Source organism: Nematolebias whitei, chromosome 11, assembly GCF_014905685.2.
Source record: "Nematolebias whitei isolate Nwh7 chromosome 11, NemWhi1, whole genome shotgun sequence".
Classification (NCBI taxonomy): domain Eukaryota; kingdom Metazoa; phylum Chordata; class Actinopteri; order Cyprinodontiformes; family Rivulidae; genus Nematolebias; species Nematolebias whitei.
The window spans coordinates 27,649,801-27,664,533 of record NC_056508.1 but is presented as its reverse complement, the minus strand read 5'-3'; the positions used below and the strand labels follow the sequence as shown (position 1 = coordinate 27,664,533).

Genomic DNA, 14,733 nt, shown 5'->3' with positions numbered 1-14,733 from the left:
GATAAACGTTGGGACTCCATTCCAGGCTGTCAGAGAGGGTTCCCTGAACCTCGCATCCTGATCAGTCGTCTACTGTGACAACTACCTGCTGTGAAATAACAATAATAAGCAAACTATGAGTGGAGATAATGGACGCGGAGACTCCCAGGTATTTGTTGGTTGTCATTATTTTTATTTTATAGTTTATGAATTCTTCATCTGAAATTACGCTCGAATTTTATTTAGCCAACAATGGCACATACTATACTTGCAAAAATAATGCTACTTTGGAAACTAGTATTTTATCGTGTTATAGGCAACTGTATAGTTACGTAGGGTGTTTTCTATTGTACTAAAATGATGCATTTCTAAGATGCAATCGAAACTTAACCGAAGCTACCGGCGTTTTTAAAATGTAATAATTAAATCCATTTTTCTCGCAATTTTCAGGTCAGCTGTGGCACTAAAGGAAGCGGTAGGTCGTCAGAAGGTGATTTTTATTGACGCTGACAGATGTAGCCGTCACTGCTTGTACCTGTCTACTGTTAGTTTTTAAGGGCAGAAATGGCGTCCCAGAGACTAAGTCCCGTCTCCTCCACTCTCTTGCGGCTATTGTTCAAAAAGAGGGGCTCAAATGGACATTTGCCAGCCTCGGTGTGTTCAGCGGATGGGCTCTTCTGAAAGAGCCTGACGTCGAGTTCATTGTGCATGCCTTTGTGTGCTCATATGTTTGCGCTTATGCAAAAAATAATGGAGCCGAAAGTGGTGGAATTGGGGCTGAGGACTTAGTCTCTGCGCCATTTTCTTTTTCTGTGTAGCATCCAGGGCTGCGCGTGAGAGCAGCTGTCCGCCGTGATGGAGGCAGAGCCGGGGCTGGTGGCACCTCCCTGCCTCCATCTCTGTTTAGGACACCTTTATCTGCATGTGGCTTTTAAGCACGCACGCACAAAGTTACACCTCATTGCTGGGAGCTTTTGTGTCTTCTGTCATTTTCTTTCTTTCTGGTTTTAATTAATTTATGAGCTCCACAAGAGCATCCCTTTTAGGAAAGTTGAGAACACATTTTTCCTCCAGATGTTCTACATTGTTGCCTAATTCCTGGGAAAATAGAAGGAAGTGGGAGTTGTCTCTTGACTGGAATGTTTAATATAAGTCCATCCATCCATTATCAATCAACCTTTCAATGTTAATTTCAATTATCTTTACCCACTTCTCCCTTTTCGGATCGTGGGGGTCACTGGTGCCCATATCCAGCAGTCAGTGTGCGAGAGAAGCGGGGGACACCCTGGACATGTCTCCAGTCCATCACAGGGACACCCTGGACATGTCTCCAGTCCATCACAGGGACACATAGAGACAAACGAGACAAACAACCATTCACTCTCTCGCTCACACCTAGAGACAATTTAGAGCATACATGTCAAACTCAAGGCCCGGGGGCCAAATGTGGCCCTCGCTGACATCTTATCTGGCTCCCAAGATAATATGTGAAACGTAAAATACTTCTGTCTCTTGACATTTTTTCAGTAATCTTTGATTATGATGTAGAAAGTGCAACAGAGAACATCAAATGAGACCAATCAAATTCTTGTTGAGGAACCTGTGACCAAGGAAAGATGTCGGGTATCTGATTTGAGTTAATGTAGTTTTTGAAATTGGCCCCCTTTTGTAAGTGGGTTTGACACCCCTGATTTAGAGTCACCGATCAGCCTAACATGCATGTTTTTGGTCTGTGGGAAGAACCAGAGTACCCGGAAAAAACCCACGCATGCACAAAGATAATAATAATAATAGATTCTATTTGTATAGCACTTTTCTCAATACTCAGACGCTTTACAGGAGTTCAAAAATATAAAATCAACACTGCATCACAACACACAAAAACACAATAAAAGGGGGCTAATTTAAACATTAAAAGCAATTTTAAACAGGTGGGTTTTGAGTTATTTTCTTAAAAGTGGGGAAATCGGAGCAGGTACGAAGCTTTTGGGGCAGTGGGTTCCAGAGCAGGTTACCCTGGTTCAAATCCCAGTTCAGAGACCATTCTGGGCGGAGTTTGCATGTTCTCTCCGTGTATGTGTGGGTTTTCTCCAGGTACTCTGGTTTCCTCCCACAGACCAAAAACATGCATGTTAGGCTGATTGGTAACTCTAAATTGTCCCTAGGTGTGAGTGAGAGAGTGAATGATTGTTTGTCTCTATGTGTCTCTGTGATGGGCTGGAGACATGTCCAGGGTGTCCCTGTGATGGACTGGAGACCTGTCCAGGGTGTCCCCTGCCTCTCGCACAGTGATTGCTGGACATGGGCACCAGCGACCCCCGCGACCCAAATGGGAAGAAGTAGGTAAAGATGATGGATGGATGGGTTCTAGAGGGTGGGGGCGGTGATGGAGAAGAATATGCAAACTCCAGCCAGAAGGGTCCCGGGTTGGGATTTGAGTCGGCAACCTTCTTGCTGAGAGGCAACAGCTCTACCAACTGAGCCATTGTGGCACTCGTTTATATATATATATATATATAAGATCATAATTATTAAAATTGCCATGATAACAAGGTCCCATAAAGTAATGTTCAGGTGAGCCCAACCTTTACAAACAAAAGAGCCATTCCTGCTCTTGACTTAGTCACACACAAACCTGAAGTTTAAAAGTCATGGCTCATTAGGTCAAAGTTCATGCTCAGTAATCCAGGTTTTAAAAAAAAAATCCAACAAAGTTAAACTTTAATTAAACGTTTCAACACAAAGAAACCACCCAGAGGACCTGACTTAACTTTGTTGGATGACTCGGGTGTTTTAATATTTATACTTATAAAAACTATTGCTTATAAAATTATAGCTGTGTAAATTATTAATGACATTTATTTAGTAGCTTTACATGCTGCCAAATACACACTGAACTTGGCAAACTTGTAATTTATTGTGTGTATAATAAGTTATATTGTCAGTATCCCCCTTAAACCTGACCACAACCCGGTGCTGGACTGAGCCAACCCTGGGTAGTTCTAACTCCTCAGCTGGGTTGGGTTTTATACAGTTACGTTTTCTACCCAAACCCAACAATGTTCAGTCAGGTCATCTGGACGGTTTCTTTTTTGTGCTCAGACGTTTCGCCTTCCATCCGAAGGGCTTCATCAGTCTGAAACCATCCAGATGACCTGACTGAACATTATTGGATTTTATAACTGGATTATTGAACATGAACTTTGGTGTTTCTACCCAAACGTTTGTCTAAAATGAATACCATGATTTGTTCAACATAAGCTACAAAAAACGTTTGTTAATAACTCAAAATCTGGGTATTTAGATGATTATAGTTTGTTGATATTAGCTAGTTGAAGCTCACTGCTAATAGCATCAGATAGAACCAACTCAAGTTATTTTAGAAGCCCAAACTCTCTGTCTGATGTAAAGTAAAGTTATTACTAAGTCAACCACGTTACCCATATTCTTATAAGTTGTTTTTACCAACTTATCCTTACATATTACTCCCTAAGACATTCAGGTTTGATTTGGTCAACTTCTGGCCTAAAACGGCAGAGTGTGGAGAATGATACGACTCAACCACTGGATCAGAGAAGATTTGGACAAACCTCTTTAATCCAGCAGTTTTTAGTGTGTACTTACATTCTGATAAACTGGTAATTACCTTTTTTTAGCAACTACTTTCACCCATTGAAACAAATATTTGAAAGAGATAAGTAGGCAGCTTTTAAGCCTGTATTGCTGTCAGGTGTAGCTGTGGAACGTGATGTGCATCTTGTCACTCTGCCGTTATGTAAACCTGAACACCTTTCAGTTTATCTGGGACATTGTCCACGAAACTGGGGAGTGTGGTAAAGAGGTGAAAAAGAGAACTCAGGCAGGATGGAGTGGAGAAAAGTTTCAGGAGTGATTTGTGACAAAAGGGTGTCAGCAAAGGTCAAAGGAAAAGTTTACGAGACAGTTTTGAGACCAGCTATGTTGTATGGTCTGGAGACAGAGACATGGACAAAAAGACAGCAGAAAGAACTGGAAGTGGCGGAAATTAAGAAGTTGAGGTTCTCCTTAGGAGTGACAAGGATGGATAAGATTAGGAGTAAGATCATCAGAGGTACAGAACAGGTTGAATAACTGGGAGATAAAGTTAGAGAGACCAGACTGAGATGGTTTGGACATGTCCAGAGGAGGGACAGTTACATTGAGTCTCCAAGACTCATTTACAAGTGTGACCTGTTTGGACCAACAATAAAAAGGGGTGAAAATGACACATACGGTTTGGAGACCAAAAATATTCCTAACATGCTCTTAATCTTTGGCTGAAGGTTAACAGCATGATAATGAAAAAAAAAAACTTGCACACGAGCACATAATGACGCCAACATTCCATGGGGGGGAAGTCCAAAGATGAGATATATGGATGAAGTTAGAGAGGACATGGAGGTAGTTGGAGTGAGGACAGAGGATGCAGAGGACAGAGTGAGATGGAGGAGGATGACTCGCTGTGGTGACCCATGAAGAGGGAAAAGCTGGAAGAAGAAGAAGAAGAAGCTTCAAAATATGTTAAAATGTTTAAACTTTTAGAAAAAAATCACACTGTGTCTGGAGGTTTGAATTAAATTGTGGCTAACAGGCTAACTTAAACTATTAGCACAAACAAATAGACGCATTTTTTTTTTTTGTATTAGTACCATTTTGCCACAAATAATTTTTTCATATACTTTCATAAAATTTGCACAGAAAAACTGCTAAAACTAGTATGTTGTAAGTATTTATGAACGTCAGTAATGCTAACCTCCATGTTAGTTTTGGTCAAAGCTACAAAGAGCCACTGGAGGGAGACTAAAAACACCACATGTGGTCCCAGAGCCACAGACTGCAGAGCCCGGATCAAGTCAACCTTGGGAGAGAGTTCTGTCCACACAGAACATTTAAGAAACACTATGACACCTCAAGTAAAACCCCATTAAACTTACGCAAAGCTGCTTTGTGTTAAAGTATTTTAAAGAACAATCTTGAAGTCATTTTAATAAACTTGAGGCAAACATCAGATCTTCTTTAGTGGTTGTATAATAAAGTGAAACCTTTCAGAAACACTCCTCTGGCTACAATTACTCAAGCTACAAGATAAGCTATGACTTCAACATGAAAGTGATATAAGTAAATTAAATACAGAACCATTATTTAACTTAATGTAATGGATCTAAAAAAGTTAAATCTGGTCCTCTGGACATTCAAAAAAACTATTAACGGAGTGATTGATGGATATTAATGTAATGGAGTTCTTACATTTTGCTTTAGAATTGCCACCTTGGATGACATTACATTCCATTTAGGCTTTGCAGCGATGAAGAAAATAATTTAATTTATTATTTAGATGATTTTAGTAATTTTTTTTTCTAACAGAGCAATATTTTCTTCAGAAAAGTTGGGTTTTATAAATACTATTTTCTGTTGTAGACTGAGTTTCACAAAAGTACAACTATATTCATTTCCACTAACTACCAGATTAAAGTGTCTCTAAATGTAGTCATCAGTTGTGAAAACCCAGACCCAGTAATAAAGCTTCATTTAAAGGTGAAATTCAAGATATTTGTTACATTTTGTTGACACAGAATAACTTTTAATTATTTTTAGTTTTAGGGCTTTTCCTTTTTTTTTGCTGCATTTTATAGGAAAAATAAATTCTCCGTGTTTTTGTGTTTGCTTGTGTTTTGTTGCATGTTTAAGTTCTTTGCATTGTGATTTTCTGAAAATGTGTCTGTATGTACCCTTTTTGCAAATGCTGACAATTTTGGATTTTGCACGCTGAACCTTTTCATACTGTATAAAAATGAATGTGTGGACTAACATTGTTAGATGAGCGGCATGCTTTATATTGTGGTATTTTTAATGCTCTTGTGCAGATTAACCTTTGTGTTATGTTGCAGACTCTTACAAGCATAAAGACAAGCACAAAGACAAAGAACACAGACACAAAGATCACAAGAAAGACAAGGAAAGAGATAAAATCAAGTACAGCAACAGGTAAAATATGTGTTTCTCTTCCTATTTTTGGTTATTAATAATACAGCATTTGAATTTACAGTATATTTATTCTTGACTTGTTTTCTTTTCACTAGCCTCGTGCTAACATGGGGGAAATGAAAACATAGTTTACTCACTGATGCAGTGTCCTTCAGCACATCCTTCATATGTAGAAGAAGCAGTGTTGTCAACAAACATGACACAGTCACAAAGATTCCTGCTTTTTCTAAAAGCTAACTAAACTCATTAAACTAGAGAAACTTAATTTCCTGCAAAAATGCAATGTGAATGCTTATTGCTGAAGAACTTGCTGAAATTAGCTAAAATACATTCTGAAATGTAGATGAAATGGAAGAAAAATATTAATTTAGCAGAAGAAAGCAGAAATTGCATATTTGCTGAATGAGGTTTTAATGAGGAGAAATGAGAACAAAAATGAGGAAATTAGCTACAAAAAGCTAAAGTTAGCAAGAAAATAGCTGAAAAGTAGCTGAAAAGGCAGAAAGATGCTTTAACTACCAGAAGGAACTGGAAAGAGCTGAAATGAGCTAAAATGTGGAATTTGCTGAAAAAGCTAAAAACAGCATCAAAACAGCTAAATAGTAGCTGAAAGAGCAGAAAAATCTGAAAGTAGCAGAAAAAAAGCTGAAAGAAGCAGAACAAGCTGAATTTAGCAGAAAGAAGTTAATTAGGCCGAAAGTAGCAGAAATTGCCAAGAAAAACTTGAATTTATCAGAAAACAGCTGAAATTAGCTAAAAAGGCTAAAAAAGTAGCTGAAAATGTAGAACAAGCTTAAATTATCAGAAGAAAGCAGAAAGAACATGTTTGCCCATTTAGGCTGAAAGAAGCAGAAATTAGCACAAAGTAGTGGAAATTATCTAAAAAAACCCCACTAAAATAAGGAAAAACAACTGAAAAGTAGCTAAAAAAATCAGAAAGAAGCTTAAATTTTCAGAAGGAAATGGGGAGAACACTGAATTTGCTAAATTTGGCTGAAAAAAGTTTAAACGAGTGCAAAAAATGTGGAATTAGCTGAAAAAACTAAAATTAGCATAAAAAACAGCTAAATTGTAGACAAAGCTGAAACTTGCATAAATAAGCTGAAAGGAGCATAACAAGCTGAAGTTAGCAGAAAGAAGTTAGAAGAAGCACAAAAATGTTGTAGTTAGCAGAAATAATCTGAAGGGAACACAAAACAGTTGAAATGAGCTGAAAGTAACAAGTAAAAAGTTACAATTTTCACAAGGAAGCTGAAAGAAGCTGAACCAGAACAAAACGTGAAAGGAGCAGTCAAAGGTTGTAAACACATCTAAAGAGTTGAAGGACGTAAAATGAGCTCAATTCATTTTCTATGAGAAAATAAAAGTGGCAGAAAAGGCTAAATATTTCAAAAAGCTAAAGTTGCACCAATACCAAAAGTCATATCAGTACTGTCCCAAAAGAGCTGAACATTTTGATAAATGATTTGTTGAAATAGCTTGAAAATTGTGGAATGAGAAAGATGCCGAAAAACGTACAGAAGAAAAATGGATCACAACAGAGTGAATGCTTCATAAACATTATCACAAAAGGCAAACATGCACTGCAAGGCTATGTTTAAACCCACTTGCATGCATGACATCTGCTGGGCTCTTTTCTGTTCAGTGCCCTGAGATGACTTGTGTCGTGACTTGGCACTATATAACTGAACTGAACTGAACTGAATAGAATTTTTTAAACCTTTTTAAAACCTTTGTGGTGTTAAAACTCCTGGCAGAAACAGTGGTAGACCTCAGTATAAAATCAGATTACTGTAGGCAGTGTTTCTGGCTGTGGTCCATGATGCTGCCATTAGATGTTAAAAACGATACAGTGTATGTCATCTGTGGTTGGTTGTGTGTCAGTGACCTCCTCAGTGTCTGTGCACTACCTTTGACCTCTTGCACTTGACCTCTGTGGCTTTTGTGCCTCAGCGAACAGAAGGAGCACTCTGAGAAGAAACACAGAGACAAAGAGAAGCTGAAGCACACCGATGGCAACTCTGACAAGCACCGAGAGAAACACAAAGAGAAGAGGAGAGAGGACAAGGTTCGTTTACCGCCTCCTGGTGCCCCTTTACTGCACACTTAACCTATTAGAAATATTTTTACAGAAGATGTATTTTGCAACATCAATATAAATATGTTTTTCTTTTGGTATTGCTTTTGAGTTGTCAGCATCACTCTTCCTATCTTCCAATAGCTTTAGGAGATTTTCCTCATTAGAACACAAACTGTATCACTGCCTAACGAGACAGATGGCCGGTTTGTTTTATATCAACTCTAAAGAATGTTGATATGCATTTTAATGATCCGTTGTGATTTTTTTTAAACAGGTTCAATCGTCCCATTCAGAGAAGCCTAAAAGGGAGAAGGAAAATGGATATGTGAGGTACACAGCATCACTTTGATGTGACATAAAGTGATTATACACGTAAAGCAGCATAACTCAGTCACATGAGGCTTACTGCGAATGGAGCTGTTTCTCCGTTAATAATGAAGGGCTTTATTGCTTTTTAAATAATTCAACGTCCTATATGCGTGACTCAGGGAGAAGAGTCCTGCTGCCATTAAGAGCGAACCTGAAGATGACGACAGCTTCTATCCATCTCCAAAACACAAGAACTCCAGACGAGAGTGTGACGATGAAGAGTAGGTGTTGGTCAAATCTAATATCAGCTGATAGTTTGGTTGCAATTTTATGACCAGGGCTCAAAAACTCAGCATTTCACCTGTTTACAGATTTGAATATAAGCCCAAAAAAGTCAAAGTGGAACATGATAAGAAGGCCAAGAAGAGGAAACATGAGTACAAAGACGATGAGGAGGATGAGGTACATCAAGTTTTTTTGCTTATTGTTGTCTTCTCAAATCTTCATGTGACTTTGGATTTCAGTATATAAATTGTTTTTTGTGTGTTTTAAGGACATTAAACACAAAAAGAAGACAAAAGACAAAAAATCATCAGAGGGAAAGAAGGCTAAAAAAGAGGAAGAGGATAAATGGAAATGGTAACATAATTTTGTGGTTAAATAGTTTTTCCTCATGAAATTACACTCCAAGGACACTTAGCTAATACCTTACATTATTTGATGTAATGGGTTGTGTTTGTGGTTACTAGGTGGGAGGAGGAACGATACACAGATGGCTCTAAATGGCGTTTTCTTGAACATAAGGGTCCAGTGTTTGCTCCTTCATACGAACCTATGCCCGGCAAAGTAAAGTTTTACTACGACGGTAAGCTTATCTCCATGAAAGTGATGATTTTTTATTAGACCAAGACTCCCATGTAATTTCCTGTACTTGTAGGTAAGCCTTTAAAACTCAGTGCTCCTGCTGAGGAAGTAGCCACGTTTTTTGCCAAGATGTTGGATCACGAATACACAACGAAGGACATCTTTAGAAAGAATTTCTTTAAGGACTGGAGGAAGGTGAGCAAAATAAACATGCAAAGAGTGGATGTTTCTAGACTTTAAACTGAAGTGTTGTATGAATCTCTTGTATCTTAGGAAATGACGTCAGAGGAGAAGTCAAAAATCACAGACCTGAATAAGTGCGACTTCGGGGAAATGAATGAGTACTTCAAGGCCCAATCAGAGGCTCGCAAACAGATGTCAAAGGAGGAGAAGCAAGTAGGTTTTCATTCATCATCGGTCTTTTAAACATTTTAGAATCAGGCACTCAATGTCTCGTCACACTGCAGAAAATCAAAGAGGAAAACGAGCGGCTCCTGCAGGAGTACGGCTTCTGCATCATGGACAACCACAAAGAGAGGATCGGAAACTTCCGCATCGAGCCGCCGGGACTCTTTCGAGGACGAGGCGACCATCCAAAGATGGGAATGCTGAAAAGGCGCATCAGACCTGAAGATATCATTATTAACTGTAGCAAGTGCGTTATCTCACTCTCAAAGTTATCCCATGTTTACTTGTTGCCATTTTACTGGACGACAGTAATAAGCAGTCATTATAGTGTGCAGTTCTGATTTGTACCACGAGGTGGCGGTGTTAAACCATTGAAGTGCTGGTAGAATCACAGCCATGATTATCTGAATTATCAGATAGTGAGTCTATGTGGAAACTTTGTTTTTCAAGGGTTCACCTTTAGGAATATACATTTATTCAGTTGTTTTCCATTCATTTTTCTGTGTTCAACGTCTTTTTTGTTATCTGCTCCTTTTATCTTCTGGATATCCGGTTGTGATCGCTGGAGTTATTTATACACTGGTGTTTGTTTTATCTGTGCCTTCCCATGCCTGAGGGGTACCTGTTAGATAGTTTACTTACTAGAAAGCTAATTTGCTGCATTTGGCTGCCATGCAGAGACAGCGTAAAGAATGTCTGGGACATGTAAAGCACTTACAAACACAAAATGCTGGCATCGTGTCAAAGGTAGTCTTCCTGTCAGAGTACTCTGCATCTGCACAAACAATTACACAGCCCAGGGAGGACGTGTTCATCTCCACATCGTAGCTGCAACATTCTCTCACAGCTGCAGTGTTCACGATATAAAGTTAATCCTGAACTGGTCTTTTAGGGGTAAAATTGTCATTTCTCTGCAATAGATGATTTTTGTACCTGTATGTACAACGGTATAAAAAAAGCAATTAATGCAGAGTCGAACAATTATACAGTACATCCAGCTAAAGTTCCTCTGTTTTTAATGCACAAGGCAAAGTAAATAGTAATGTAGCTTATTTTCACTTAGGGACTCCAAGCACCCTAAACCTCCCCCAGGTACAAAATGGAAGGAGATTCGCCATGACAACAAGGTGACCTGGTTAGCATCATGGACAGAGAACATCCAGGGCTCCATCAAGTACATCATGTTGAACCCCAGCTCCAGAATCAAGGTACCCCTCTTACCGTCAGCCCCCAGTGGCTTTCTGTCATCTCGTACGTGAGTTGTTCTTTTACTGAAGGTATTTTTGTGTATGTGCAGGGGGAGAAGGACTGGCAGAAATATGAGACCGCTCGGCGTTTAAAGAAGTGCGTGGATCGCATTCGTGCTCAGTACAGGGAGGACTGGAAGTCAAAGGAGATGAGGATCAGACAGAGAGCTGTGGCGCTCTATTTTATTGACAAGGTGAAAACAACTTGTTTTAAATGTCCCACTTTAAGTCATTTGATTTTAAAAAGTGGTTATTGAAGTCATTGGAATGATGTAAGTACCTTACAATAAGTATTTATTTTATTAAGTAGTTAGAGCCTCTGTCATTTCAGTGGTAGAACCTCCTCTGAAGATTTCTTTGAATTTTTGGTGTTTTTCTTGCAGCTTGCTCTGAGGGCAGGTAACGAAAAGGAGGAAGGTGAGACAGCGGATACTGTCGGCTGCTGCTCGCTGCGGGTGGAGCACATCAAACTGTACCCCAAGCTGGAAGACCAGGAGTTTGTGGTGGAGTTCGATTTCTTGGGAAAAGACTCCATCCGCTACTACAACAAGATCCCAGTGGAGAAACGGGTGAGAAAGTGTAAGAAAAAAGGGAGGAGGGTTATCACCTTCTGGGTGTGGAACCCACAAGCAGACAAACACAGGGAGCTCAGAGATAAAAATAAAGAAATTAATTTATTAAACAAAAGAATAAATAAATACCAGCTGACATGGCAGCAGAACTTACATAGAAAAGTGAGAACATGGAGACATGGAGGAAACAGGACATGAACGGCTGGGGAAAGCACAATCCACAGACAACTGGGGGACACAAAGACGCTGAACTTAAAGGGACATTAATGAGACATAATGAAGAACACCTGGGGTGACTGAGGTTGGGAGCAGGTGAAGCAGGAGCTGACAACATGAAGGAAGAAACACGGGAAGGCAGGAAACACAAGAATCTAAAGAAATAACACAAAACAACACAGATTCTCACAAGGGTAAAATATGTGGCAAATGTATAACAGGAACAACTGAATTGTTTTTTTATGGGGGTGGGGGGTGCTGGGTGATTAGTGCATATTAGACAGTTTTGGAATTTAGTTTTAATCAGATAAGATGTTTTTTTGTTCACTCTGGAGGATGTTTGCACAGGCAGGTGATTGAATCCAGATTTCTGTCAGCTCTGCTTCAGTTTCCTGCAATTACTGAAGTGTACTCAACAACACACACACTTAATGTGTAGGTTTATAATACAGATCCTCAACTATACTGTACGTACCTCCGCTCTGTCTACTTGACTAAATACACCCCCTGCTTTGCCAAAAAGATGTGGATCCACTGAAAAGAATACACCAACCTACAGTCAATAATTCACTTGTTCTTACTGTTAACTCACAACATGTACAGTAAAACCTTTGTCTTCTGGCGGAAATATTATGATCCATTTATAAACTCAGAAGCCTGAATCTAAGTTTTTGTGTGTTTCTCACTAGGTCTTCAAAAACCTTCAGTTGTTTTTGGAGAACAAACAGCCTGAAGATGACCTCTTCGACCGACTGAACGTGAGAAACACACCGAATATGTTTTGTTGGTTTTATTCTTTATGGAGAAAATGCAAACCTTTGTGATGACAGCTTTTTGTATAACCCTGTCTTTGCTTCTTTTAGACTTCGATTCTGAATAAGCACTTACAGGAGTTGATGGATGGACTAACAGCCAAAGTTTTTCGCACCTACAATGCCTCGATCACCCTCCAGCAGCAGCTCAAGGAACTTTCCTGCTGTGAGCCACGACACTTTCGTTCAGTCACATGGAGGATCTTAAAACAACTACTCTAGCAAGATGATAAAGGACAAACAATAGCACTTGGAATTGGGATTAATTTTTTAGCACTCTATTCTAGCAAATTGTGTTTTTAAGTACTTCTAATTTAACACCAAAATAGCAGATTTTAAATTGTAGTCATTTAAAACTGCCTCTCTTGTGTTGTTTTTGTGTTTCCAGCTGATGACAATATCCCAGCTAAGATCTTATCGTACAACCGAGCCAACCGAGCCGTGGCCATCCTGTGTAACCACCAGAGAGCTCCACCCAAAACGTTTGAAAAGTCCATGCAGAATCTTCAGACCAAGGTAAATCACTACTATTTTTGGTTTTGTTGCTCCCTACAAACTGTGTTTTTGTAATTACTTATTTAGATGTTTTGCTTTTGTCTACGTTAAAGCCAAATATATTCCACAGAAGGATTATTTTGCTCATTCAGCAACTGGTGTTTGTGATGTTTGTTACTGCAGATAGATGAGAAACAAAACCAACTATCTGCAGCCAGGAAGCAGCTGAAGGCAGCCAAAGCTGATCACAAGGCTTCACATGATGAAAAGAGCAAAAAGTAAGAATGCCTAAATGACCCTAATACTTTTAATTTTACCATCTCTATCCTTGTAAAAGCCAAACCAGTTTGGATCTATACCACTTGTCGAGAACAAATAAAATGTTTTTCTTGGTATAATGTTTTATCCATTAGTGTAATTTTTTTTTGTTTTGGTGTGTCTCTGCATCACAGCTTTTATGCCAATTAGATGTTCACATTTAGTCTTTTTTTCAGTCTTGTCTGTATCTTTATTCATTTCCATCTCTGGTATTTGTCCGTTTCTCGCTCTCAGGGCTGTTGAGGTGAAGCGTAAAGCCGTACAGAGGATAGAAGAGCAGCTGATGAAGCTCCAGGTTCAGGCCACAGACAGAGAGGAGAACAAGCAGATTGCTTTGGGCACCTCCAAGCTCAACTACCTGGATCCACGCATCTCTGTCGCCTGGTATTCATGTTGCACAGCCAATATTTGTTCTTTGAGTTGTTCATGCTTATTATCTTAATGCTAGTTGTTACTATGGGGTAAAGAGGCTTTAACATTAAAAGCAGCTGTTGCGTTGGGTAGCTGTCTGAGCGTGGCAGGGCGTGCGGGGACAACTGTGGTGAAAAAAGGCAGGAAATGACCTTGCATTGTAGGAAAAGGAGCAGCAGGAGCAAAAAAGCTAACGGCTGCAGAAGGAGAATAGAGGAAGAAAAGCGTGTGAGAGCGAGGAACAATGGGGTTTGTTTCTGTAAGCAAGGGAGCGTCCCCTAACATCATGCCTTACACCATGTGGGTACAAGAGAGGAGGTGTCTGTGGCTGAACACATAGCCAGGCCACAGAGGAGGGGAGCAGCGGCCCGCCCTCCCTAACCGATGCCCCACAGCTATTTCTGGAGAACCTCGAGCACAGTGAATGCTGGAACTCTTTGTGCTTCGCCTGGTTGATGGGGTTCCCTCAAACAGGGTGGTGCATGGGAACGTGGCATACAGTGTGAGAAAGTGGGCAAGTGACAGGATGACACCGTAGCCCGAGAGTCATCAGCCCAAACTGGTCATGTGGTTCGGTTTACAGTGCTCAGTCCACTTTTCTCTTTAAACCAGTTAAACATTTCTTTGATAACATTAAGAAAAATGAAATTAACCGGATCAGTTTAGTAAGAGTAACTAAATGACTTAAACTGGAGATGTTAAACAAAGACATTTATTTATATTTGTGTTAAAACGGTTTCATCTGAGTGTTTGTGCATCTACTTTAATTAATTTTGGTTTCATGTATTACTACTTTGTATTCCGCATCAAATTTATAATTAACCACCAAGCACGGCTAATGTCAATGACAGGGCGTTCCTACGAATATCTTTAATCATATTTATAGCTTCTTTTTTTTAAACATCAAAATCAGTTTTTGTTTGAATTGAAACATTTAAACCTAGAGTTAAAGTCCTCATTAAAAATATTGTATTTTTCATGTGTAAAATTATACCCAAGATAAAAATTTTAAATGACGT

The 14,733-nt window shown here is 39.3% G+C and overlaps 1 protein-coding gene across 1 annotated transcript in view; it reads left to right on the top strand.

Moving 5' to 3' along the window:
• top1b (DNA topoisomerase Ib) overlaps positions 1 to 14,733 on the top strand; it is a 16,413-nt gene continuing 1,680 nt past the window's right edge. Inside the window, exons 1-20 of the mRNA XM_037684092.1 lie at positions 1 to 148; positions 430 to 454; positions 5,886 to 5,982; positions 7,936 to 8,050; positions 8,337 to 8,392; positions 8,551 to 8,652; positions 8,743 to 8,833; positions 8,925 to 9,010; positions 9,121 to 9,236; positions 9,309 to 9,430; positions 9,509 to 9,631; positions 9,703 to 9,890; positions 10,707 to 10,851; positions 10,941 to 11,084; positions 11,274 to 11,459; positions 12,368 to 12,436; positions 12,542 to 12,656; positions 12,879 to 13,006; positions 13,169 to 13,263; positions 13,538 to 13,687. Of these exons, the coding sequence (XP_037540020.1) occupies positions 116 to 148; positions 430 to 454; positions 5,886 to 5,982; positions 7,936 to 8,050; positions 8,337 to 8,392; positions 8,551 to 8,652; positions 8,743 to 8,833; positions 8,925 to 9,010; positions 9,121 to 9,236; positions 9,309 to 9,430; positions 9,509 to 9,631; positions 9,703 to 9,890; positions 10,707 to 10,851; positions 10,941 to 11,084; positions 11,274 to 11,459; positions 12,368 to 12,436; positions 12,542 to 12,656; positions 12,879 to 13,006; positions 13,169 to 13,263; positions 13,538 to 13,687 (2,186 nt within the window). The 5' untranslated portion in view covers positions 1 to 115. The remainder of the gene's footprint in view (positions 149 to 429; positions 455 to 5,885; positions 5,983 to 7,935; positions 8,051 to 8,336; positions 8,393 to 8,550; positions 8,653 to 8,742; positions 8,834 to 8,924; positions 9,011 to 9,120; positions 9,237 to 9,308; positions 9,431 to 9,508; positions 9,632 to 9,702; positions 9,891 to 10,706; positions 10,852 to 10,940; positions 11,085 to 11,273; positions 11,460 to 12,367; positions 12,437 to 12,541; positions 12,657 to 12,878; positions 13,007 to 13,168; positions 13,264 to 13,537; positions 13,688 to 14,733) is intronic.